The 25,304-nt window shown below is 36.2% G+C and overlaps 1 protein-coding gene and 1 pseudogene across 1 annotated transcript; both read right to left on the bottom strand.

The window, feature by feature from the left end:
- Positions 1–310: 310 nt before the first annotated feature.
- Positions 311–1,501, bottom strand: LOC125592281 (annotated as a pseudogene).
- LOC106399990 (apoptosis-enhancing nuclease) lies at positions 1,500–5,130 on the bottom strand. Its single transcript, XM_013840415.3, has 6 exons — positions 5,090–5,130; positions 4,758–4,909; positions 4,509–4,639; positions 3,957–4,384; positions 3,732–3,812; positions 1,500–3,123 (listed from the first exon to the last, which is right to left on the bottom strand). Exons 1-6 carry the CDS (start codon positions 5,128–5,130, stop codon positions 2,883–2,885), a joined length of 1,074 nt encoding a protein of 357 aa, XP_013695869.1. The 3' UTR covers positions 1,500–2,882.
- Between the last annotated feature and the right edge of the window lie 20,174 nt (positions 5,131–25,304).

The raw sequence follows: 25,304 nt of genomic DNA, 5'->3' as shown, positions 1-25,304 counted from the left end.
ACTTAGGTTAAAATTACGAACTAAGAGCGTCATTATCCCTAAGAGACACTTTGAAGTTTTTATTCATTTTTTTAATATTTTTAAGTTGGAAAAGTGAATTTAAGAGATTAGTTAAGAGATGAGAATATTTGTGTGGTCCAATGCAAGTTTTTTATTCAAAGGTTCTTAAAAAAAAATATTAAGAACAAATTGTTTTGGAGCAAAGGAAGGACAAAAGAGAAGGAAAAACAAATTGTTTTAGAACACTTTCATCACGAAGGAGAAGGATAACAAATTTGTTATAGAACACACACATATACACTGAGAAGAATCAGTTGAACCTGCTGAATGAGAAGGAAGGAGATGGTCCAGACGATCTGTAATGGTTCCAGAGCCAGAGCAAGAAGGATCCAACAATATAGCTCGAACCTGTGATAATCAACCACACGCAACCAGTAATCAAGCTCGGATTTTGCAATATGAGTTCACGAAAGAATGATGAAGAGACAAAGAGATATATATCCATACCTCAAGAGATCTGCAGCTTCTTCTGCATTTGGATTGGTTGCAGTAGATATTCGCTTTCCACCATTCTCTTAAGAAGGTTGTGCATCAATATTGTTTCTGACTCTCTCATGGATCCCCACAAGCTGAGGTTTTGCTTCCATGACAACACCTATAAACCAGCCGAAACAGTAAGTATGAAGTAGCCTTCATAAGCAGAACTGAGAGACTAAATTAAATAGATACAACAACTCAGTTCCTGGTTCTCTAATTCACAATGTGTATGCTTTAAAGTACCCTAAAACAAGCTTCTACAAAAGTTAACCTTTCACGTACAACTCTTTAATCATGTGAACCTAAACATGAGGACAAGAATGGCACTGGCTGCAGGACTTTCTTTTGTTGATACACAATTAACATCATCAAAAGGTGAACCTTTCATTCTTGAGATCAACCAAAATGCTACAAAGATGCAAACAAGTTGTGGATAAAGTACCTTTAGGTTTAGCTTTCTTCTTTTTACTGGGTCATACGCTTAGCATGCTCAGCATCTCTAGCAGTGGCTTCTTCATCAGCTTCTGTACGGTTGTTTAGAAACTCTGGTGGCCCTGATATCTGCAAATATTTACACAGAAGTACAAGGCCAATGAACTCTAGCAAGTTTTCACTAAAAAGTTCAACTTTATGGATCCATCTAACAAATTTTAATTCAAAATAAGAAATCATTCAGTTCCTGCAGCGAATCTAGTCAATAACTCCTCGAAATTTGATGGATTCTGAGAAAGAGAGTGATGATAACCTGAGAGAAAACGTCATTAGTTGAAGGAAGACCAGAGTCTCTAGCGGAGTGGGATGCAGAGAAATCGAACACTGAAGAAGAAGAAGAAAATCCGTATCTCTCAACGCCATGGTTCCCATCTTCTTCGTCGGAGTTCTCGTAATCCTTCTCCTCGACATCTTCTTCTTCTGGGTCGACAGATTTTTTTTTTTTGCTCGAGAATGGCAGGGAACTGCATCTTGAGATAATTGCAAGTGGAGATCACAAGCAGCACCACCGTCAAAAATGAATGAAATTTGGTCTGAGAAATTCGAGATTCTCTGTGGGGAAAGGGAGAGAGAGAGACGAAGAGACGAGCAAGAGGCGCCTCCTCTGTAAGGTTTCCAGGAACCGACATCTTAGCCCAATTCTTTTATTTTTAATTTTTTAAATAAATTTGGGCTTAAGAGTCCACATTAGAACCAGCGCTAAAGATGGTCTAATAAACTAGGCTCTTTAAGATTAAAGCCTATTAGTATTAATAAAGGAAGATTGATTTGTTTCTTGATTAGAGACATTTGTTTTTGGAAGCACAATTGCTACGAAGTTGTGATTGTCTTTAGTTTTGCTTACCTACTGTTTTCATTAATTATATTAGAGAACAACAATTGCAATATACATATAAATAGGGAGAAACGACGAAAAAAATATTTACAGGGATAAAAGCCTACAAACTTATAGCCATTAGCACTATAAAACCAAATATCAAATTATTCGTTACCAAAATTTTTAATTAAAAATAACTAAAACCATCATTTTTTTGTCACGGAATAACTTTTATTTTTAACAATGTCACGATATAACTAAAACCATCATATATAATACGTTAATTGGTGTATATATTTATGTGTAAATAAATGTTAATGACAATCACGATAATATTCAAAATATGTGGAGGTCAGGTGGAGGTACATACGTGTTTCTTTTGTAATTTTGCTCCTCAATATTTTATTTATTTACAATTTTATAATTGCATTACATTCTATTTTATATTTTCCACGATTCCATCGTTGCGCAATAATATTACCAAACAGTGCCAAAAATATATTGAAGATCAGAGCTGGTGTCTGATGCTTGGAGACGGAGCATGTTCTCAAATCTTGGTCGTTTTTCAATAATTATTGTATTTACATCTTTCAAGATATTCTTCCTGGTTCATGCCAAATACCGTCTTGTTACAGAGTGAAACTCAGTTTTTTCAAATGATAATATTTGAAACTTCAAATTACGGTGGACTGGTGGCCATGTAGTTACGTTATTTTTGTGTGTTTATAGAGAAAAATATATAGTTACCGTTTTATATGTATATATATATATATTTTTTATATGTCTGTGTATTTATAGACGAAAGCTAACAAGAGATTAGTAATTAAGTTTTTTAAGCAATTAATAATTAAGAGCAATTCATTATTACGAGTACAAGAACAATATCCGCATCAAACACAACATACTATAAATTTTAGATACTATTAGAAATCAGAAATAATGCTTATTCAACGCCAAGCTACTAGATTAGAATCCCGAAAAGAGTTTGTGTAGTAGTTGTGAGAGATTACTCAAATTAGCCCCATAGTTTTAGAAATCAAGCGAGGGAGTCCAAGCACCAGCAATAATAGTCGGAGCGAGAGATAGAGAGCATTTCATCAGGAGACATCTTCTCGACCTCGTTCTGCCGCCAAGCCACTTGATTGCTACGGTTCTGTGAGTCGGCAGCTTGAGGATAAGCTTCAATCTTGTGTTTCTGATATCTCATTCTTGTGTACAGCCTCATCGTCGCTACACAATCTTCGTATGGGTCTTGTATCCCAACATGAATATCATACCTATAAGCACATCAATAATCATCATTAGTTAATAATCTTGAACATCAGATAATGTGTCTAATTGATCTCAAATGTTTTATATTACTTATTCGATGCGTAGACACGAACATATATTATATGCAACATACGATATGAGGCATACACACTCATACATAGTATTTAAAATACAAAAAAAAATCTGTTGTACTATTTGAATAATTTGCGATTGGCAAAAAAAAAAAGAAAACGAAATAAGTGTTTCGTTTTTTTGTTGGATAGTTTAGCCATACAATCTATATATAATATGGTATATATATAATATATATATGTAGATGTCGATGACTATATTTTAAAACATGTGAATCTTTCACGTTTTGAATCCTCTATTCTTTATAACTTTAAGCGTATACAAAGCATCAATAGCATAACACCAAATAAATTAATTGATAATATTTTTTTTTGAGAAAGAATTAAATAGTTACCAAAAAAAAAGAGAGAAAGAATTAATTGATAATATTTGCTTCACATATATATGTTTCAATATACATAACGTATGCATGCATCTATATTCACTTTCCAATATGTTAGACTCAAAAGTAATATTACAGAAACAAAACTAGATATATTACCCGAGATAGGCTTGGGTTAAGTACTTGAGAGAATTGCTCAGCTTGCTTGTTTTCATCAACGGAGGGTATTTTGCAGTATCCCTACGTACACCAGTATACATACAAAATGATATAGAAATTCTACGATATATAACAAGCTAACATAAAATATAGGTTATATTGAAAGAAATATAGTTATAAGTACGTATCCTCTTTCTCTTTATCTGTTTCTTATAGAAATGTTACCTCATCATGGAAGAAGGATATTCAAGTTGAAGGCGGTCAAGATCGTGGTCGAGCCCATGTCCCACGAGAATCCTCCCTCTCCCACCTCTTGGACGAATCTTCCACATGGGTTCTCCATTACAAAGAAATTCTTGGATCTTTCTTTGAGCATGTTTCAACGGCATTGCTTCCCTTAAATTCTCCGGACGTATCCCAGTCGTCCCGTACCTATAGTTCGTCACGACCATTGACGGTTTCACGTACGTGTGAAACACAACGTTGTCACTCTCATCAGTTATGCAGACCCTTGCGCATAGATCCAATGACCCATCGCTTCCTCCTCCTACCATCTTGCAAGAGAGTGCCACCACTTTTGGAAACCGCGAGGACGTGTAGTCGATTAAGGCCTTATCTCTTAGGCCTAAGGCCGCCATACGAGTCGTCAATCCCTGAAATGAAGAAATTATATGATATAAATGTAAGAACATATCTTTCATGCGGCTGATTCTTTATAAGTTAGAATAAGCAAAAATGAGAAGTGAAGTATATTGAGATATGAACTAAGAAGATTACAGCATTGAGGCTCGAAAAATGACATCTCTCTTGATGGATCCTACGAGCGTTTGGGCTTTCGAGGATCATCATGCAGAATCTGCATCCGCGAAGGCTAAAAATGTTCTTGCATTCTTGTTTTGGCAATGGTCCTATTGACATTACAAAATTAAAGATAAAAAATGCTATTGCATAGTGTATATAAAAACGATATATTTATCTTTATATATGTATGTATATATATATATATATACAGATATTCTTATTTACCTATGAGATGTTCCCGGAGGGACTCAAAAGATCGGCAATGTTTCTTGCAAACGCCACAAGTAGGCTCATGACCGGAGTGATAAGAGATCTTCATGTGCTCCACTAAATGTTCCATTTTGTTGAATTGCCTATAACAAGCTGCGCACTTGTTCCTGCACGTGTACATATATAAATATGTCTACCTATTTTTTTTAGTTTTCGTCAGTTTATCACATATAGAATTTGGGTTTGGGTATGATATTGCATGCCACTCCATGAGTCTTCCTTTAGAATATTTTTATTAGAACGCTTAATATAAGTTATAACACGAGTATGATGAAAAAAATGGTTACCTTAGGGTTTCTGATGATTCGATAGATGATCTGTAATCCATGGTACTTCTCGGAAAATGCTAATAAAAAACTTAATTAGGAGATGTTAAACAGCTGCTTTGATGAGTATTCTTTTGTATTATAGCTGTGTGTGAAGAATGGAGAAGGTGTACGAAGGTATTTATAGATGTATGTAGAAGAAGGAAAAGTAAAGCAGAGCTGACCATTCTCATATACGACCTTTTAGATTTTTGATAAGATTATTACGAGAACAGACAATCCCAAATTGAAGTAGATGCCTTAATGCGGTGGGGTCGCTTCTCATGGTAAAAGAATCACAATTTTAGTTCTCCTGTGTTCGGACGATAACGAAGATGCTACTAGCATGTGTGTGCAGTGTGTGTGAATTTTGATGCCCAACGAGCTTTTAAACAAGAACGGCTCAATGGGTAACTAAACGACCGCCAAGTATTTGCATGGAACAAAACATACTACTAAGAACATTTAAATAATGCTACTCTCTATCAACTAAAACATTAGAAAATTGAAGTATTTATCTTTTCAAAAGGTAGCGTACTGTTCAGAAACACTAAATTGGACTACTAAGAAAATCCTAATCCGTCTGCGTGACTGTGGCAAAATGGTAGACGAGATTTAGAAACGCATTAAAACAATTTCCTGAGTTTTGATCTTCACTTGAAACAAAATCACAATAATATCGAAAATTAAGAATTATGCTTCGACCTATACACCGTGCATGGTAGTTCTAAAAAGCTTTCTAGGCCGCCGTGTAGGCGGCATTTATGCGCTAATTAAAATTTATAAGAATGTGGTGATTATCTTCTGCACTGCCTAGACCATTACAATATTATAATAATAAATAATATTTCAATTATTTCAATTTATTTATTGTTTTAACATTTTTATTTTGTTTAGTAAACGTTTTATACAAAAATTTAATGTTGTTTATCATTTGTAAGCAACTACAAAGTATTTTCTTTTTTTTAATTGGTTGAATTAATTTTATTTAATGATGTTTTATGGAATCAAGACAAATTATATAAAATTTTGAGTTCTCTTAGTTTTAGTGTAATAACCTTAAAAACCAATTAAAATGAAACAAAAAGAATATATCATTTATTATTCATAAATTATAATATAGAATTTTATAAAAATAAAAATAATATAAAATTTATCATTTGTAAATAATGATATTTTTATAAAATATTACATATATTATTATAATTTATAAACGTCTAATCTGTTTAACTTATAATCTAAATGTCGGTTTACGCATTCTAGAGGCTAGGTGCTGAATCACCGTCTGCTTAGGCCTAAGGCTTTTTTTTTACCATGTGTGATAGACATGTATTTGTGTTCCGTGAAATTTTCACTTCGCAATTCTTTCTATGTTTGCCGCTTCAAAGTTTTGAACGTTTACTGTACTTCCTTTTCATTAGTCGTGTGTGTGTGAATTCGTTAGAAACAAACAACCATGTTTCTTATTAAACAATAGGAATTTTCTATACAATGGAAATGCCGTTAAAATAATGTCTGGAATATTGAGTGACAGATTGTTGATTTAAATAAGACAACACTATGATATATAAATATAACACATGTTTCAAACTCTAATTTTACTTTAATTATTTCTCTAGAGGATGACATTCTTGAGGTTTAAAGTTTTTGGAACATACACTTAGGAGACCACCTTTTGACCGATCAATGGGCCAAGTCCAAGATTCTAATTTATAGTGTCTGATCCAAAAAGGTTCCAAATTCTTATAAAAAGTATTAGTCATGAGCAAAATTGTGCTAAAGAACGAAAAGATAATGGTCCTTTGGTATCAGACCATGTATATACACCTATCTCTTTCTGGTTGAAAATATTCCCTCAACACGTTTCTTCCATTATAGTTTCCCAGTACTACATCTACACTGCAGTTTCTCCAGTACTACAATGGTTTTACTTTAAACTTACTAAGATTTCAGTTATTTGATTGTTTTCTGTTTTCTCTTTTTCCTTTTACGTTTATATTTTGACAAAAAGAAGCATGTTTATTTATTGGAACCGCAATAGAACATGTTCGTGTCAGTTATCCTTAATCATCGAAGGTGTACGTACGTAGAACAAATGAAACATGCCAAATTCCGTTTACGTTATAATCTATAAGTAACGTCGATGTTTGCTACAAATATTTTACTATAAAAGTGAGCATAATATTTGATATGTGGATTCAAACATAGATAAATATATGGTTTGGAACGATCAAGTCCATCAACCATTCTTTATTTATTTTTTCTTAATATTTAAAACCAAAAGTTTGATTATATTTGTATATATTACAAAACAATATTGACGAGTCCAAAGTTGCATATAAAGAACTGTGAGCGTTTGACCTGAAGTACTCAGACTTATTTTCATTCATATCAAATTTCCTCCTCAATTAACATCACAATCTACAATTTTTATGCTACTGTTTTCCACATTTTCTGTGTACACATCTTTTGTTCATGAAATTGAACATGTCTGGGACATTGTGATCGAATGGTAAGCAAAGAGACCTAGAACGCCAACACGTTAGTTCAGTTTACCTTCTGCGCAAAACTAAATTATATTATTTATGGATATCTATACAGAAATGAACCTCCGCATTTGGTCTATTTGCATATTTCATAGACTGTTCCTTCATAGATCTGCAATACAACTACATTAGAAAAAGAAAAAAATTCTTGTTACACGTAAATATATAGATTTATATATATAGGCGGCATGGCATGGTTGGTCATGCACATGCGTTTAGATAGAAAAAGAAAGTATATTCTCCGTATCTCGAATGCTGTTTTGTCATGATTCATGACTGTATCTATTCATATATATATATTAACAAATAAATAAAATTACATATGAAATAATTCAATAAAAACACAAAGTATGGATCTCTTTCTAGAAATATACACTGGCTTTTTATCTGGTGAGATATACTTATATATAACCTCGTATAATAAACATTATAATATGTGTGCAACTTATGTGAATACAATATACTGATACTGCAACGGGCTGATTATCCGTCTCAGTGATAGCTCAGAGTTTTAAGTTTTAACCTTGTAATCATACTGCAAATATATATCAAATCAAAATAGTAGAGAAAAGACCGAGTCCAAGTAAACTAAAGTTACACAACAAGTTTGTTAGAATACAGTCAAGCTAAGACGGAAATATTTAAAAAGAAAAAAATTGGTTTTTGTTTTCGTAAACCTAAGCAGAAATTAAATATGCAATATAAACAATGCAATAAAAACTAAAACTTATAAAAAGCGTTAAATATTAGAGAAATCACATGATATTATATTATGGATGTAGATAATTTATCAGAGAATCAATTAAGTATTATTCTAGAACTTAAAACACAGTTGTAAAATCTTTCCATTTTTGTTTCTCCGGTCACTATATCTAACAACCTAGAGAACTAACTCACGGTGAACCTAAAAGATTACGTACAAATTAGTTCGAGTTTCTGTACGTTCACAAATCTCAATAACATTAACTCTTGTTCGCTAAAGATGATGTGCTACTGCAAGAAAACACATGCTTAGCGAGGAAATTTAACGAAGAAAAACAATCCTCGTAAATTTACGTCGATTTTACGAGGAACTTACGTGGAAAACTAAAATCATCGTTATTTCCTCGTAACGTAACGACAAAAGTGTTTCGTCATAAAGTGGATGTAATTTAACGAATATTTTACGAGGAAAAACTATTTCTTCGTAAATACGACGTAAACTTTGCGTGTTATTTACGAGGAAATAGTTTACGTGTATTTAGCGAGAAAATTTTGAATCCACCAACTTTGTAGGTGTAACACGTTTTTTTTTTGCCACCTAATTAATTTTCGTCGTAAATTCATAGGAAAATTACAACTACCAGATTCGAAATTTCCTATAAATATGGATGTTTGAACATCATTTTAAACACACCAACAACAAAAAACGTGAAAGAAAAAAAAATGGCTGGCTCCGGGACTATTTACGAGTTGCGGAAGTGGATGTATATGCATAGAGATGCTAACGGGAGAGTGACGAAAGAATACCTTGCGGGTCTGGAGACATTTATGCATCAAGCAGATTCAACACCGCTCGCCCAAGAAAGTGGTAAGATGTTCTGTCCTTGTCGGAAATGCAACAATTCTAAACTAGCAAACCGTGAAAATGTTTGGAAGCATTTAATAAATAGAGGTTTCACGCCAAATTACTATATCTGGTTTCAACATGGAGAAGGTTTTATTTATGATCAGAATGAAGCTAGTAGTAGTAATAGCAATTTTCAGGAAAAAGAACCGGTTGATCATCATTTGCATAATGAACATAGTTACCATCAGGAGTAGATGGTAGATTATGATAGGGTTCATATTATGGTAGCTGATGCATTCGTAGCTCATGATGAAGATGAAGAACCTAATATAGATGCAAAAAAGTTTTACGAAATGTTAAACGCGACGAATCAACCACTTTACAGTGGTTGTAGAGAAGGTCTCTCTAAATTGTCGTTAGCTGCTAGAATGATGAATATTAAAACTGATCACAATCTACATGAAAGTTGCATGAGCGAATGAGCGGACTTGTTTAAAGAGTATTTGCCGGAAGACAATGTGTCTGCTGATTCTTATTATGAGATTCAGAAATTGGTTTATAGTCTTGGGTTGCCTTCAGAGATGATAGATGTTTGCATCGACAACTGCATGATCTATTGGGGAGATGATGAGAAGCTAGAAGAATGTCGATTCTGCAAGAAGCCACGATTCAAGCTGCAAGGACGGGGACGTAATAGGGTACCGTACCAAAGGATGTGGTACCTACCAATTACAGACAGATTGAAAAGATTGTATCAATCAGAGCAGACTGCTGGAAAGATGAGATGGCATGCCGAGCATACTCAGACGGATGGTGAGATGACTCATCCATCAGATGCAAGAGCCTGGAAACATTTCAACAAAGTACATCCGGATTTCGCTAGCAATATCCGGAAAGTGTATCTCGGACTATGCACAGGTGGATTTACTCCGTTCGGAATGTCAGGGAGACAATATTCATTGTGGCCAGTCTTTCTTACTCCATACAACCTGCCACCGGAGATGTGCATGCAACGGGAGTTGCTATTCTTGGCCATTTTAATACATGGTCCGAACCATCCAAAAAGGTCTCTGGATGTTTTTCTACAACCACTGATAAAAGAGTTGAAGGATTTGTGGTCAACAGGGGTGAGGACGTATGACTGTTCAACGAAGACGAATTTTACGATGCGAGCGATGCTTTTGTGGACCATAAGTGATTTTTCTGCCTATGGGATGTTGTCTGGATGGACTACAAATGGTAGATTAGCTTGTCCATATTGTAATGGAACGACAGATGCGTTTCAACTGAAGAATGGTAGGAAGACAAGTTGGTTTGATTGTCACCGTCGATTTTTTCCCACTGGTCATCCTTACCGAAGAAACAAGAATTTGTTTAGGCACAAAAGGGTTGTGAGAGACACTCCTCCTCCATATCTAACTGGAGAACAAATTGAAGCGCAAATCGACTACTACGGAGCTAACGAAACAGTTCGTTGGGGTGGTAATTGGCATGTCCCTCGTAATATGGCTGATTCTTACAGTGTTCATCACAACTGGCACAAGAAGAGTATATTTTGGGAGTTGCCATATTGGAAGGATCTTCTTCTGCGCCACAACCTCGATGTGATGCATATAGAGAAGAATTTCTTTGAGAACATCATGAATACAATATTGAATGTCTCAGGGAAGACAAAAGACAACATAAAATCGAGGTTGGACTTGCCGGATATTTGCACAAGAAGCGAGTTACATATTAAAAGCAATGGACAAGTTCACATTCCGATATTCAGATTATCTTCAGAAAAAAAGTCGGTGTTGTTCAACTGGGTGGCATCAGAAGTGAAGTTCCCTGATGGGTATATTTCGAACCTCTCTAGATGTGTTGAAAAGGGTCAAAAGTTCTCCGGGATGAAGAGTCATGATTGTCATGTCTTTATGCAACGACTACTGCCCTTTGCATTTGCGGAGCTACTTCCAACAAACGTACATGAAGCACTTGCAGGTACTTAGTGTATTATATCACAATAATTTACAAAATAATATATGACTAACAATGTGTTTAATTTTATTTGGAATATAAAAGGCATTGGAGCATTTTTCAGGGATCTGAGCACACACACTCTTAAAGAAGAAGTTGTGGAACAGCTTCAGGAGAACATTCTCATCTTATTGTGCAACTTGGAGAAGATATTTCCTCCCGGATTTTTTGACGTCATGGAGCATCTAGCTGTCCACCTCCCATATGAGGCATTGCTTCGTGGACCTGTACATTACGGATGGATGTATCAGTATGAGCGAGCCATGAAATATTTGAAGGGAAAAGCAAAGAACCTCGCCAAAGTTGAAGGTTCTATAATTGCTGGAAGTTTGACGGAAGAAGTTTCTCACTTCACATCGTACTACTTTGCGTCAAAAGTACGTACCCGGAGAAGAGCTCCAAGAAGATATGATGATGGTGGTGTTGCGCCAACATATGCAGTTGCTGGTGTTCCAGACATCTTTAGCCAGATTGGGCGACTCGGTGGGAAGTCTAAAGAGGTTTGGTGGTCGAGTGAACAAGACGCTCATAGTGCACACACCTATATTCTACTCAATTGCGAAGATCCATTGATGCGTTATTTTGACACGTAACATATATTGACACTTCGAAACACATATAAGTATAATTAAATGTATAATTGCGAGAGATTCATTCCTATAAAATGTGATTTTACAGCCTATTTATTTCTCAAGTCGAAGAAACATTTCCTGGTATATCCACAAGTGACGTAGACAAAAGGAAAGATCAACACTTCATTAAGTGGTTGCGGAATCAGGTATTAACTCAAACTCTTTTTTCATACATGATCTGTATTTCATTAACATTCTCTTTATTTTTGCAGGTTGATTATGACGACGACGATGCAGATTATCCTAAGTGGTTACACGAAGTAATTCAATCTCCACTTGTAAAGGTCACCACATCACAGATGTATTTCACACGAGGCTATACTTTTAATACATATGAGTATGGTAGACAGCGGGCGACCAGTAACTATGGAATATGTGTGAAAGGGGAAACAGATTTCTACGGGATCTTGACGAAGATTATTGAAGTCGAATTTCCAGGGATACTGAAGTTGAAATGCGTCCTCTTCAAATGTGAATGGCTCGACCCCTTCGTCAACAGAGGTGTTCGGTCTAACAAATTCGGTGTAGTTGATGTCAACGGTGGACGAAGGTACAACAAATTCGAGCCTTTCATCTTAGCTTCACAAGCAGACCAAGTTAGCTTCCTTCTATACCCTCGGATGAGAGATTCAGGTATAAATTGGTTAGCAGTGATCAAAGTTACACCTCGAGGACGAATCATCAGTGGAGAAGAACCACCATTGCAAGAAGAACAGATAAATGAAGTCGAGGAACCTGAACAAGAAATTGATGACATCCTTCTCATTGATCCGCATAATCACGAGTACGAAGATCTTACCAATGATGCCACAGACGAAGCTGTTGAAGACGAGTTTATTGAAAATGATGATGTTTCTAGTGATGACGAGAATGTCGATGTATCCGATTGATGTATTTGTTTTATGAATAAGATGATGGAGTTTGTTTTATGAATAAGATAATGTGGGGTTTGTTTTATGAATAAGGTAATGTGGGAGTTTGTTTTATGAATAAGCAAATGTGGGAATTGTGGTTTGGAATAGAAATAAAGATGGGCTTTGGAATATATGGAGAAGAAAATAAGGAATATGGGGTTTAGGGTTTGGGGTTTCAGATTCTAGGGATTTAAACATAACACTCGTTAATTCCACGTAAGCCAACGAGGAAATAACGACGAAATATTAAAATAAAGAACGCATGCTCGTTAATTCCACGTAAGCACAAATCATCGTAAATACCACGTATAAGAAATCGTAGTAAATTCCACGTAGGCAGAAATCGTCGTAAAGACCACGTATAAGAAATCGTCGTAAATTCCACGTAGGCAGAAATCGTCGTAAATACCTCGTAAGCCAACGAGGAAATGACGACGAAATTTAAAAATAAAGATGGAGTTTGGAATATATGAAAATAAGGAATATGGAGTTTGGGGTTTGGAATATGGGGTTTGGGGTTTGGAGTTTAGAGGTTTCCGGGTTTGAGGTTTGGGGTTTGGGGTTTCAGGTTTGGGGTTTGGGGTTTGGGGTTTGGGGTTTGGGGTTTGGGGTTCGGAGGTTTCGGGGTTTGAGGTTTGGGGTTTGGGGTTTCAGGTTTGGGGTTTGGAAGTTTCGGATTTTAGGGATTTAAACATAATACTCGTTAATTCCACGTAAGCACAAATCGTCGTAAAGACCACGTATAAGAAATAGTCGTAAATTCCACGTAGGCAGAAATCGTCGTAAAGACCACGTATAAGAAATCGTCGTAAATGCCACGTAGGCAGAAATCGTCGTATATACCTCGTAAGCCAACGAGGAAATAACGACGAAATTTAAAAATAAAGATGGAGTTTGGAATATATGAAAATAAGGAATATGGAGTTTGGGGTTTGGAATATGGGGTTTGGGGTTTGGAGTTTAGAGGTTTCCGGGTTTGAGGTTTGGGGTTTGGGGTTTCAGGTTTGGGGTTTGGGGTTTGGGGTTTGGGGTTCGGAGGTTTTGGGGTTTGAGGTTTGGGGTTTGGGGTTTGGGGTTTCAGGTTTGGGGTTTGGAAGTTTCGGATTTTAGGGATTTAAACATAATACTCGTTAATTCCACGTAAGCACAAATCGTCGTAAAGACCACGTATAAGAAATAGTCGTAAATTCCACGTAGGCAGAAATCGTCGTAAAGACCACGTATAAGAAATCGTCGTAAATTCCACGTAGGCAGAAATCGTCGTATATACCTCGTAAGCCAACGAGGAAATAACGACGAAATTTAAAAATAAAGATGGAGTTTGGAATATATGAAAATAAGGAATATGGAGTTTGGGGTTTGGGGTTTGGAATATGGGGTTTGGGGTTTGGAGTTTCGGGTTTGGGGTTTAGAGGTTTCGAGGTTTGAGGTTTGGGGTTTAGGGTTTCAGGTTTGGGGTTTGGGGTTTGGGGTTTGGAGGTTTCGGGGTTTGAGGTTTGGGGTTTGGGGTTTGAGGTTTGGGGTTTGGGGTTTGGGGTTTGGGGTTTGGAGGTTTCGGATTTTAGGGATTTAAACATAATACTCGTTAATTCCACGTAAGCAGAAATCGTCGTAAACACCACGTAAGCAGAAATCGTCGTAAACACCACGTAAATGGATTTAAACAAAACACTCGTTAATTCCACGTAAGCAGAAATCGTCGTAAAGAGCATGTTGGGTGAAATCGTCGTAAATACCACGTAAAAGGATTTAAACATAACACTCGTTAATTCCACGTAAGCAGAAATCGTCGTAAATACTTCGTAGTGTAAAAATTAGAAAATAAGAGAAAAGGATAAAAATACCAGATTAACATGTGGCAAGACTTCCAGCAATTATAATACGTAAGTCTCGACCACATGAATTCTAATATCTTATCCTTTTCCTATTTTTTTCAAATATTTATAATTTGAATAGGATTTTACTAAGGAATGTGATTTCAGATAGGGTGTGATTTGGAAGTTTGTGTGTGGTTTGAGAATGAGAGTTGTGGGTATATTTATAGGAAAGCAAGGCTCGTTAATTCTACGTAAGCAAAATCGTCGTTAATACCTCGTATATAAAAACACGGGCCTTTGTGATTCCTCGTAATTTCCTCGTATTGAAAAACACGGGCCTTTGTAACTGCTCGCTATTTCGTCGTAACCTTACGACGGATTTGCGACGATATGTAATCTTATATATACCTCCGAGCGCTCACTCTTTCTTTCCTCTCTACTTCCTCTCCACCTCCTCTCTATTTCGTAGCAATGGTAAGTCTCTCTAATTCCTCTCTAATTTGGTTAGTTTAGGATAGATTAGGTGGTTAGTATAGGAAATTTAGATAGGTTTACGTATTTTATGTTATTTAGTGTTCATTAGGTGGATAATGTTGGGAAATATACTGTTGATGTTAATTTTAAAATTTTAATTTTTTTTCTCAGGTTCGAAAAGGAAGACTTACTGCCCATTACAGAGAGATCTTCGGTGAGCTGGGTAGTCGTTTAGACTCGGCCTCTTCTTCAGCCCCCGGTTCTTCGGGTCAGGAGACTGTCCCCGAGACTCAGTACACTCAGAGAGTCTCTGGGTCTACTTCTTCTAGTGCACCATCGGCTCCTCATGTGCCTTCCCCGATGGCTCATCCGACAATGCCTCCTCCTGTGCCTCCTCCGATGGCACCCCCGATGGCCGCCGATATTCATCCCGATTTGATGGTGCCTCCGAGTGCTCCTTACTCGCAGTACACTGTAGAGGACATTCTCCGTCTGCCAGGCAGAGAAGGTTTACCAGTCATCGACCTCGACCGACCGGACGGAACTTTTTGGTATGTTGCATTAATTTTTTTTTAATTCGTTAAGAATTCTTTTATAACATTAAAAAATAATTTCTATTTTAAATTTGTATTTTCCAGGTGGGGGGTTGACGGATGTCTTGCATCGGACGTAACCGACACGATCAAAGTTACTTCTCCATGCCACATCCGAATTGGAGTAAGACGCCTCACTGCGTCAGAAAGACGTGGTTCAAAATTTACGCTGTAAGTTTCTATTAATTAATTATATATACTTTATTTTTTTCATGATTTATATATATACTTTCTAAAAAACTAATTGTTAATTTATTTTTTCCAACAGCAAAAATATAATTGGGCCTTGGGGATCACTGAGAGGGTGAGGAAGAAGTTTAACGCGAAGGCGAAAATTCGCTTGTTGGACACGGTCTCCAACTGGAAGGGTGACTGGATCGTGAAGGGGTATGAGCGTGGCAAACCCGCTGAGCTCACCACGGATGTGTGGGATGGCCTCATCCGTTATTGGCGCCTTCCTGATTCCATTATAATCGCCCAAGCTTGCTCTAACTCCCGTAACACGGTCGATGAGCACGGAAACGGGCCGATGCTTCACACTACGGGCCAAAAACCCCACGCCGGTGTCCGTTTGGAAATGGTAATTAAATATTTTATTAAATAAATTTTTTAATATATATATTTTTATTCTAACTTTCTTAAATGTTTTTTAGGCCAAAGAGACGGGACATCTCCCGTCTCTTATGGAACTTTACGAGAGGACCCACAAGAACAAGGCGGGCGTATTTGTAGATGGCAAGTCCGAGCAAATCTACAACGACGTGGTTGCTCGGGTTGAAGACCGCCAGACTCAGCTGACCCAGCAGTCTACCGACGGATTACCCGTCACCTTATCCACACTTGAAGTGGATAAGATTTACGAGGAGGTAAATTTTCAAAACTTTTAATTTTTTATTATTCATTTAATATAACTTTAAATTTTTACTAACAATATTTATTTTTTGTTTTTAAGGTTGTCCCTAAAAAAAGGGACGGACGTTGGGGATTGGTTCCGTCAACGATGTTCCGAGAGCGACATCGTCTTATGGTCAGCGACGGGATGATGAAGTCACTGAGCTGCGTAGAGAGTCCGCTCAGCCGCGTAACGAGTTGGCCGCGACAAAATCTCGTATGGGTGGAGTCGAGGGCTTCTTGAACGTTATAGCGGCCACAAATCCGGAATGGGAGTCCATGTTGAGGAACATGCGACAACAACATCCCATTCGAGGCGAGTCATCCGACGTACATAACGAGGCGGATGTTACGAGGAGGAGTGATGAATTCTACCAGGCGATGAACGACCCTTAGTTTTTTTTTCCGGTTGTTGTATTATAAATTCAAAACTTATTTATATATAAAATATTTTCATATTGATTTATTTTTATTTTAAATTTTAATTTTATTAATAAATTAAATAATTTTAATTATTTTTTAATTATATTTTTAAATTCTGTAAAATAATAAAAACGAAGTAAATTCGTAGCTAAGGTACGACCTATTTACGTGAAAACCTTACGAGGAAATGACGAGAAATAATAAACGAGTATTTTACGAGGAAACACTTTCAAGGTATTTACGTGTAGTTTACGAGGAACTTGTTTCGAGGTATTTACGAGGAAATATAGCGACCTCCTTACGTGGAATGTTGACGTGGTCTTTACGACGAAATGATCTACTTCGTCTTTACGACGAAATATATTTCTCGCTACGTTACGACGAATTAACGAGAAAATATGTGCTACGACAGATGAGTAACGAGCAAATGTGGTTCCTCGCTAATCCGTCGTAAAGCCTCTTTTACGACGAACTCACGAGGAAAACCGCCCTCGTTAAGATTATGTTTTCTTGTAGTGTGCTCACAGAAAGTAAAATGTATTTCTTCTCAATACGAAACCTAGAGAGATGTAAATGCAAATATGAGATACATGCATAAACAATGAATTGGTAATGGGAAACATGAAAGCCATTATGGGACAGTCGAACTTTCCCCGCAACCACTCGTACACCTAAAGCAAAAATATAAGGTTCTTCTTTTGTTGTTTGCTTGCAAAATGGGAAAAGGAAAAAAAAACTAAAAAAAAAAAAAGTTGAAAACTTTCACAGAACTTTTGAAAAGAAAGATTGGAAGATGCTTATTTGACTAGGGAAATCAATAAGCGTTTTGGCATTCAGTTTGGTCAAGGGACTTTATTTTTACCAATATGTGTTGGTTCCGTCTTGTGGTTTTTTTACCTATATATGTCTTTTTTGACACTGAAGGTTTGCCACCACTTTACATTAATAATGGGTACATCTTACAATACTAAAAATTGTTAATACTCATTAGTCAGGGTGTCCACGTCAGATTAATAATTCAGACCAATCATGAAGCTTTGATTCGCCACATCACACCAGCTTAAGTCAAGAATGAAAATGAGTTCATTAGATTTCGTTTTGGTTCATGCAATCTCCGTTACTGTGTCTCCTCTCCTATCAATCAATTATGCTCTTTAATCCCCTTTTAATTGTTTCGTCCTACCATCCTCTCTTTCTACTCATAAATAAATTGCTAAATTGCTTGGTCAAAACAAACTTCCAAGCAAAGCCGAACTCTTAGCTAAACGTCTTCTGACTTTTCAATTTCTAAGATTGAAAAACCTTTACCGGTAAATAAATCCTCCACTAAATAAAAAATATCATCCAAACCCTTTGTTGAATGAATCTACAACCCAAAAGATTAAAATCTATGCTTTGTTGACTCAAATATCTCGAGCTCTGTTTTGTTTTGTTTGTGGTCTTTGATTCTGATAGTGATTTTTCGTGTGCAGAACAATGTTTTCTCTGCGTCATCATCACATACCTGAGTATGATCGGAGAAGAAGTATCCTGATCCAGTTCTCGAAGAGCCAATCTTAGCTTTTGATCCATTCTCAGCTGCTTTAACGATGATCTCTTGTGGTGAAGACTCTTCGCAAGGGCTCTCTGAACTTCATGATCTCAGTCTCGGGTTATTGCAGAGTGGTGAACATCTTCTTGACAATGTATTTTATGAATGTGAGCAAGATCTCATGATGAAATCAAGTATGGAGCGATTTCTGTTGTTTTAAACATCAAGAACATCACTGCCGTGACAATGGCAGCAATCGGTAGAATGGCATATGATCGGGGTAGTTGATCTCTTTTGATTGGTCACAGGCACAACGGTTGTTGTGATTCAGAATTTCCCTTATTTTTCTCAGTTGGATTTTGGTTTTGATTATGGGATGCCACGAGCCTTTAAAAGGCGACATATAGGTTTGAAAAACATATAACATTTGCACAATTCTGTAAACATTCGTATGTTGAGCCATCAACAATATGAAACAAAACTTCCTGCTTTGTTGAAATGAATACGAATTATTGATTCGAGTATACCTTTTGATAAGCAGAAACTCGGGACTGGTCATTTTCAATCTCCATTGTATAGGTTTATTGTAAGCTGTAAGCTGTACTTCAGAGGATCAGTACGAAAGGTAGGTTTCTCGAAATTCAAACACTCCGAAAATCTAAAAAAATATTCTCTAACAGTCGATATTGTGAAAATGCTTCCCTTTTACATTTAGTTTCCCTGTGTAACTGAACTATTTGATGGCTTCCTTTTTTTTTGATACTTTGAAGTTGAGGAAAAATGGACTCTACCAAGCACTGACATGTCACAATTCAAAAGCATGCACTGAGTCACTGACTCAAGTGGTCATATGACAATATAGAGTTAGCTTTGCCAACATGGGTAAACATGAATTATAAATGTTTGCAGCTTTTTGTATGGAACCAGCTGTGAACACACTGCAATGGTTACAGTCATTGCTTGCTCTCCTCATGTTAACAGGCTTCTTGCTTTTTGTGGTGGGACTCCTTATATATGCATACATATTTGGAATACTACGACAAATACTCATTTAATTTCCTGGGATATTTTAATCAGGTATATTTCTTATTATGTTTTTCCATGATTTTACGTTGGCATAACCAAATGTTATAACCGTCTTTGTCGTTGCATATGACAGGTACGCAATCTAGCTTGGTCTAAGAACGTCTACGAGCTGGTTAGCACGCACAAATGCTACTGAAACCAAATCGTAGCCTGGAAACAGCTAACCATCTCCAAAGTAATAAATCTCTCTCATCTTTTCCTCTGTATATTACTCCATCATTAAGTATATGCGGCTAATTAAACCTGTCTCTTTTTTGGGAGTTCATATTGCAACTTGATATGTGGTGTTTTTAATACCATTATATATGTGCTTTGAGCTAATTCTCAGTCCTAATTCGTGTTTAATTGATATCATTCCAGTTTTAGAGCAGTTGAAAGAGCAAAGAAGAGAGATTCAGGAAGTCAGATGTCATTTTGAAGGATTCTATGCGGAACAGCCATCTAGAACAACCCGAAGGTTGTTCCCGAAGAGAACAAGCGTTTGACTGTTCCCGATCATTAAGGGAACTTCCTATTCCGGAAGTTTGCCCTAGATTCCACTCTCTCCTATCTCTTTACCACCAGCGCCTCCATATAAAAAGGCCTATGCTATCATTTCTTTTTGTTACGCTAGTTTTGCAAGAGACCTAGAACTATTTTCTCGGATTAAGCAACTTGTAAGGGAGAAGACTTCATCCTCACGAGAAGATCATCCTAAACCCTTGTCTTTCTACTTTATTTTATATGCAGTATTATTCAGAAACCATGTCTGTGTCATCCTGCTTTATGATTGAGTAGTAGGCTAAGCTTGCTTAGGGTTGTAGGGTGTTAGCCGCATGAACTGAACACAAATAAGTGATCTTAACTATTCTTCATTCATATTGTTCTTACTGCTTACATTGAATTGATCACTTAATGTTCGATTTCTGATTTAATCACCTAGCTAACCGCTTAGGAGATAAATTGACATATATTGAATGAGCTTTGTATCCCTAATCAGCGAGAGTAGATATTAGGGTATTAAGTGAACTAATCGGATCTTGTCTCTAAGGCTTGTTATCGCGTCTTGTTTCAAGTGAGAACTTAGGATTCAAGACCGATCTGCAAAGGGAGCAAGACCACGATAGTGGATTGTTGTAGCCGAGTGATCTGAGTTCTAGACTGCACCTCATTGCACTTGAATAGTTGTTCAGATTTGCATTGACACCCGATTAATAACCCTAAGCCGGCTTCATTTAAATCGAATTTGAACCATCTAGGTATTCTAGTTACTTGCGTCACAATTAATTCTCAAAACCCCACTTGTTTCTCAGCTTATTATTGAACTCATAAGAGTAAAGAGTAAACTGGTCCTCTGGATTGAATCTCAAATATTACAATTACCACTGTTAACTTGACAGTAGCAAGAATTCATTTTTAGTGTATCAGTAGCCTAGCGACAATCTATTGGGGCTTGGTGTATATCCATATCAGTCATGGGTTCGATTCCTCCTCCGAACTAAATTATCATTACTTGGCATGTGTGGACTTGGGCTCTGTCCAAGCGGTTAATATGGAGGATCGTAACACATGATTAGTCAATTCTTAGAATTTGTCAGAAGATATTCCAAACTCGGATCATACAATGTGGTAGTCAATCCATTCTATAGCACTAAGTGTGATCTTTTCGGGACCGATCGGATCATCCGATAGGATAAATAAAAAAAATGATACGAAAATATAACAATAATTCTATTGTGGATATAAAATAAACAATATAATGTTTTATTTATACGTATATAAAACGTATATACATACAAATTATTAAATTTGTGCTTTTAAAACGAACATGCATTTACATAGATTTTTTAAAAATTTATTATCTTACCGATTTAAATCATATTTTGAACTTGCCCAACTTAAAACTGAATAAATTTATTAGTTTATGGTGTTTATTAATTGATCAATAGATTTTCTACCGTATATAAAAATAAAACTTCTAATAATTCATTCTTTTCAATGATTTTTTTGTTATTGTCATTAGTGAACAGATATATAATTTATTATATGATTAATAACATAATTTTATATTAACAATTTTTATATTTATTTATCAGATACATGTTAGATTAAATAATTGATTAATTAATATAAGAAAAAAATTAGTCAAATAACAAAAATGTAATTTTAAAAATAAAGAGAAATTCATATAAAATTAAATAATATATATACTGATAAATATTTGTATAATGATTATATTCGTATGTGCGGTTAGAACACCTAGTTATCTTATAATTGTGCTAGTTTTTATAGTTAAAATTTAACTAAATAATTAACTTGCTACAAAAGAATATTAATATTATTATACATGGCTAGATATTTTCATTTCTTGCGCTCTTACGAATGTGTACTACGACTTTTTTGTTTACATCATACTACGACTTTATATGGCTACTCATATAGTTCTATATATAATCTACAGATTCCATACATATTCCTTACACTAAGAAATTAAAAAGACAGTACTAAATATTCAACTAAGACTTTTATTAGCTATGAGATAATATACTATTAGATAGGAATGTGAACTCGAAACCCTTTAACATCTATTTAGATTGGAACTGAATGTCAAATTTTGGAACATAATGACACGGAACCACGAAACCAAACCAGTTATTTTTTAAGAGAAATTGTTTTGAAATACACCGAGTTAATGTTTGAAATCTACTTTGCAGTTTCAAAAAAAAAAAAAAAAAAAAGAATGAACTACCAGATATATGTCAATTAGACCCAAGAACTCTATAAGAATGCTTAATTCTTTTTAGATTATGATTTTTGTAGGCTTTCGAATCTGTAAGAAGGATTTCTCAAGCACATTAAACCCAATTGCAACGCACTTAGATATAAACAGCAAGAATTTTAATGGCATGCATTTGTATATCTGAAGTAAGAATGTTTGAATTTTCTACTCTAAAGATAGATATCGTATCAATAAGTTGTATTTTCTTTTGCCAACTGATTTTGATTGATGAAACAGAGGACCCATACATGGATGAAAAACTAATTTCTTAACATAATCATTAGGCCTCGACATTTCGGATATCGGTTCGGTTCGGTTCGGGTATTTCGGGTTTCGGGTAGTTCGGATAGGGGCTAGAGAATCCATTTAGTACTTGACCTATTTTCGGTTCGGTTCGGTTCGGATAGTTTCGGGTTCGGTTCGGTTCGGATAGTAAATGTAAGAACCAGAAAATATCCGAAAAAAGTTTGGTTCTCATTTGGATCCGGTTCGGGTTCGGATAGTTCGGGTAGTTCGGATAATTTGGATAAAATATCGGTTATTTAAGGTAAAATATCAAATAATTAGGATGATTTAGATAAAAAAATTTGGACATTTCGGATTACTTTGGATATTTTGGATAAAACTATCGAGATAGTTTTAGATACTTTCGGGTAGTTTGGATACTTTATAATAATTTAGTTATCCTCAACTATTTTCAGATACTTTTCATAGAATTTTAAATTAAAAATATATATTTAGCTATGTTATATGTATATATAATTAATATTTTTATATATTCGGGTACCCGTTCGGTTCTCGGTTCGGGGTTCAGTTATTTCGGATATAAATATAGGAACCGTTCGGGTATTTGAAGGTATTGGTCCGGTTCTGATTTCGGGTATTTCGGTTCGGTTCTTCGGTTCCGGTTATTTTGTCCATACCTAATAATCATAGCCCACAGCGGAAAAGCTCAAACCCAAACAACGGATGCCATACAAAAACTATTCCGAACACTAGATTAATCTTTACTCTTGCATCCAGCCTCGAGAACAATCCTTGAAAAGGAAAATAGAGATAAGACTTCTAAGCTTTGACGAACCAGAAAACTTGCCGCGAACTGCACAAGAGGAAACAGTGATGCCATGGTCTTCAACAACAACACAAGACTAAGAAAACCTGAACCTTTCAGTTCACGAAACCAAACCAGAACTCACAAGCCTAACACCAAACCCCAACAGAGAAGCAAACAAACAAACGCCTGGAAATAAAGCTCCCTTCTCAACTGAACCTTCGTCGGATAATCAACAGCCTCAACCTCTTTATAAAGCTTCCATCAACCGCATGCCCATCAAGGACAAGAGAGACACCAGACAATCCGGAAAAGACACTTATTCAAAGGCCAGGAGAAGGATTCCAAAACACGGAGATAGCAGCGAAACAAACCTGAATCTTCTCAAAGGTGTTAGACCTCTTTTGCATACCACACACCCTCACACCAACCACACACAAACGCACCATCGACACTCACCGTTTACACCATTGCTGAAGTCAAAACCAGAAAGCCAAACACTAAAGTCCAACAAGAATATCTCAGATTAACAACCTCACACACCAACTGAAGAGACTAAGGAGACACGGTGAACCACCAAAAGGGATGACAAATGAAGGCAATTTAGATCAAAATCTAAGAGAGAGGGACAAAAAGGAGAACCCACCATCAACCGCATGCCCATCCTCTAACCCCCCCCCCCCCCCCCCCCGAAACCACCAAGGCCATGCAGCAAAACAACCGCTACACCAGATCGGAGAGACTGACCACCATTCCTTAGACTAAGACCGAACCGCAAGAGAGATCTTCTCTGGAAACCTGATAAGCCGACTTCACCACGCTCGCTCACGCGCTGGCCGTGCACCGAACCCAAACCCAGATCTACTTTTTCTCTTTTCTTATCCCAACAATTCAGGTCTAGCGTTCTTGCTCCAATAAGTTGTATTCTCTTTTAGAAATTATAAAATGTAGTTTCATCCACCATGCATATGGCATTGAGGTGAGAAAAGCTTTTGCTTCCAAAGATGTGTTGATACCTTAAGAATTCATGCTGATCACAAAAATAGAGTGACACTATCTTCATCTTTTGTCCAGCATTTACTAGTTCATTTGTGGACAATGCCAATGTATCGAAAGAGAAATGTATCTTCAAACTATTCTTCCACTTCCACAGGACCGTGGTATCCAATTGGATTAGTGCACGGATTTCTCCTGCAATCTAGATGATTTCTAGACTTTCAAATTCCCAAAATAATTCAAAGTAGGAACAGTTTAGGATACTCTTGAAATTACGCCAAAGGCACACATTTTTACTGCCAAAGAACTTTATACAAACGCCGTAGAACTAATGATATTGGACATGAGAAAAAAGTATAAGATATTGTTTCTGCTAGGCCTGGGCAAAATAACCGGAACCGAAAAACCGAACCGAAATATCCGAAACCGGAACCGGACCAATACCCCCAAATACCCGAACGGTTCCTATATTTTTATATCTGAAATAACTGAACCGAACCGGAACCGAACCGAGAACCGAACGGTACCAAAATATATAAAAATATTAATTATATATACATATAGCATTACTAAACATATATTTTTAATTCAAAATCTATACTATACTGAGTCCTAAAGCTATCCACGTAGGATTAAAAAATCCACCAATCAGCACATTTCATTTCTCTACATCAGACAGGTTGGGCTTTCGGTTTGGACTTCGTTTGTTTTTTGCCAAATTACACAATCAGACACCAAAATGAGTGGGCCTGAGCTTGGGGTTCATTTGCTGTTTGCCCTAAACTTAACAACGCATGGTTCTTCTTCTGAGAAGACGAGATATGGTTGAGACTAGACGTAGCTCTTCAGCTTCCAAAAGTTTCTTGGCTTCTTCTTCATCCCCTGAACTGTCTTCTCATCTCCACTCCCTACCAAGC

The sequence above is a fragment of the Brassica napus genome, chromosome C9 (genome assembly GCF_020379485.1).
Source record: "Brassica napus cultivar Da-Ae chromosome C9, Da-Ae, whole genome shotgun sequence".
Classification (NCBI taxonomy): Eukaryota; Viridiplantae; Streptophyta; class Magnoliopsida; order Brassicales; family Brassicaceae; genus Brassica; species Brassica napus.
This window is presented reverse-complemented; position numbering and strand designations above follow the sequence as displayed.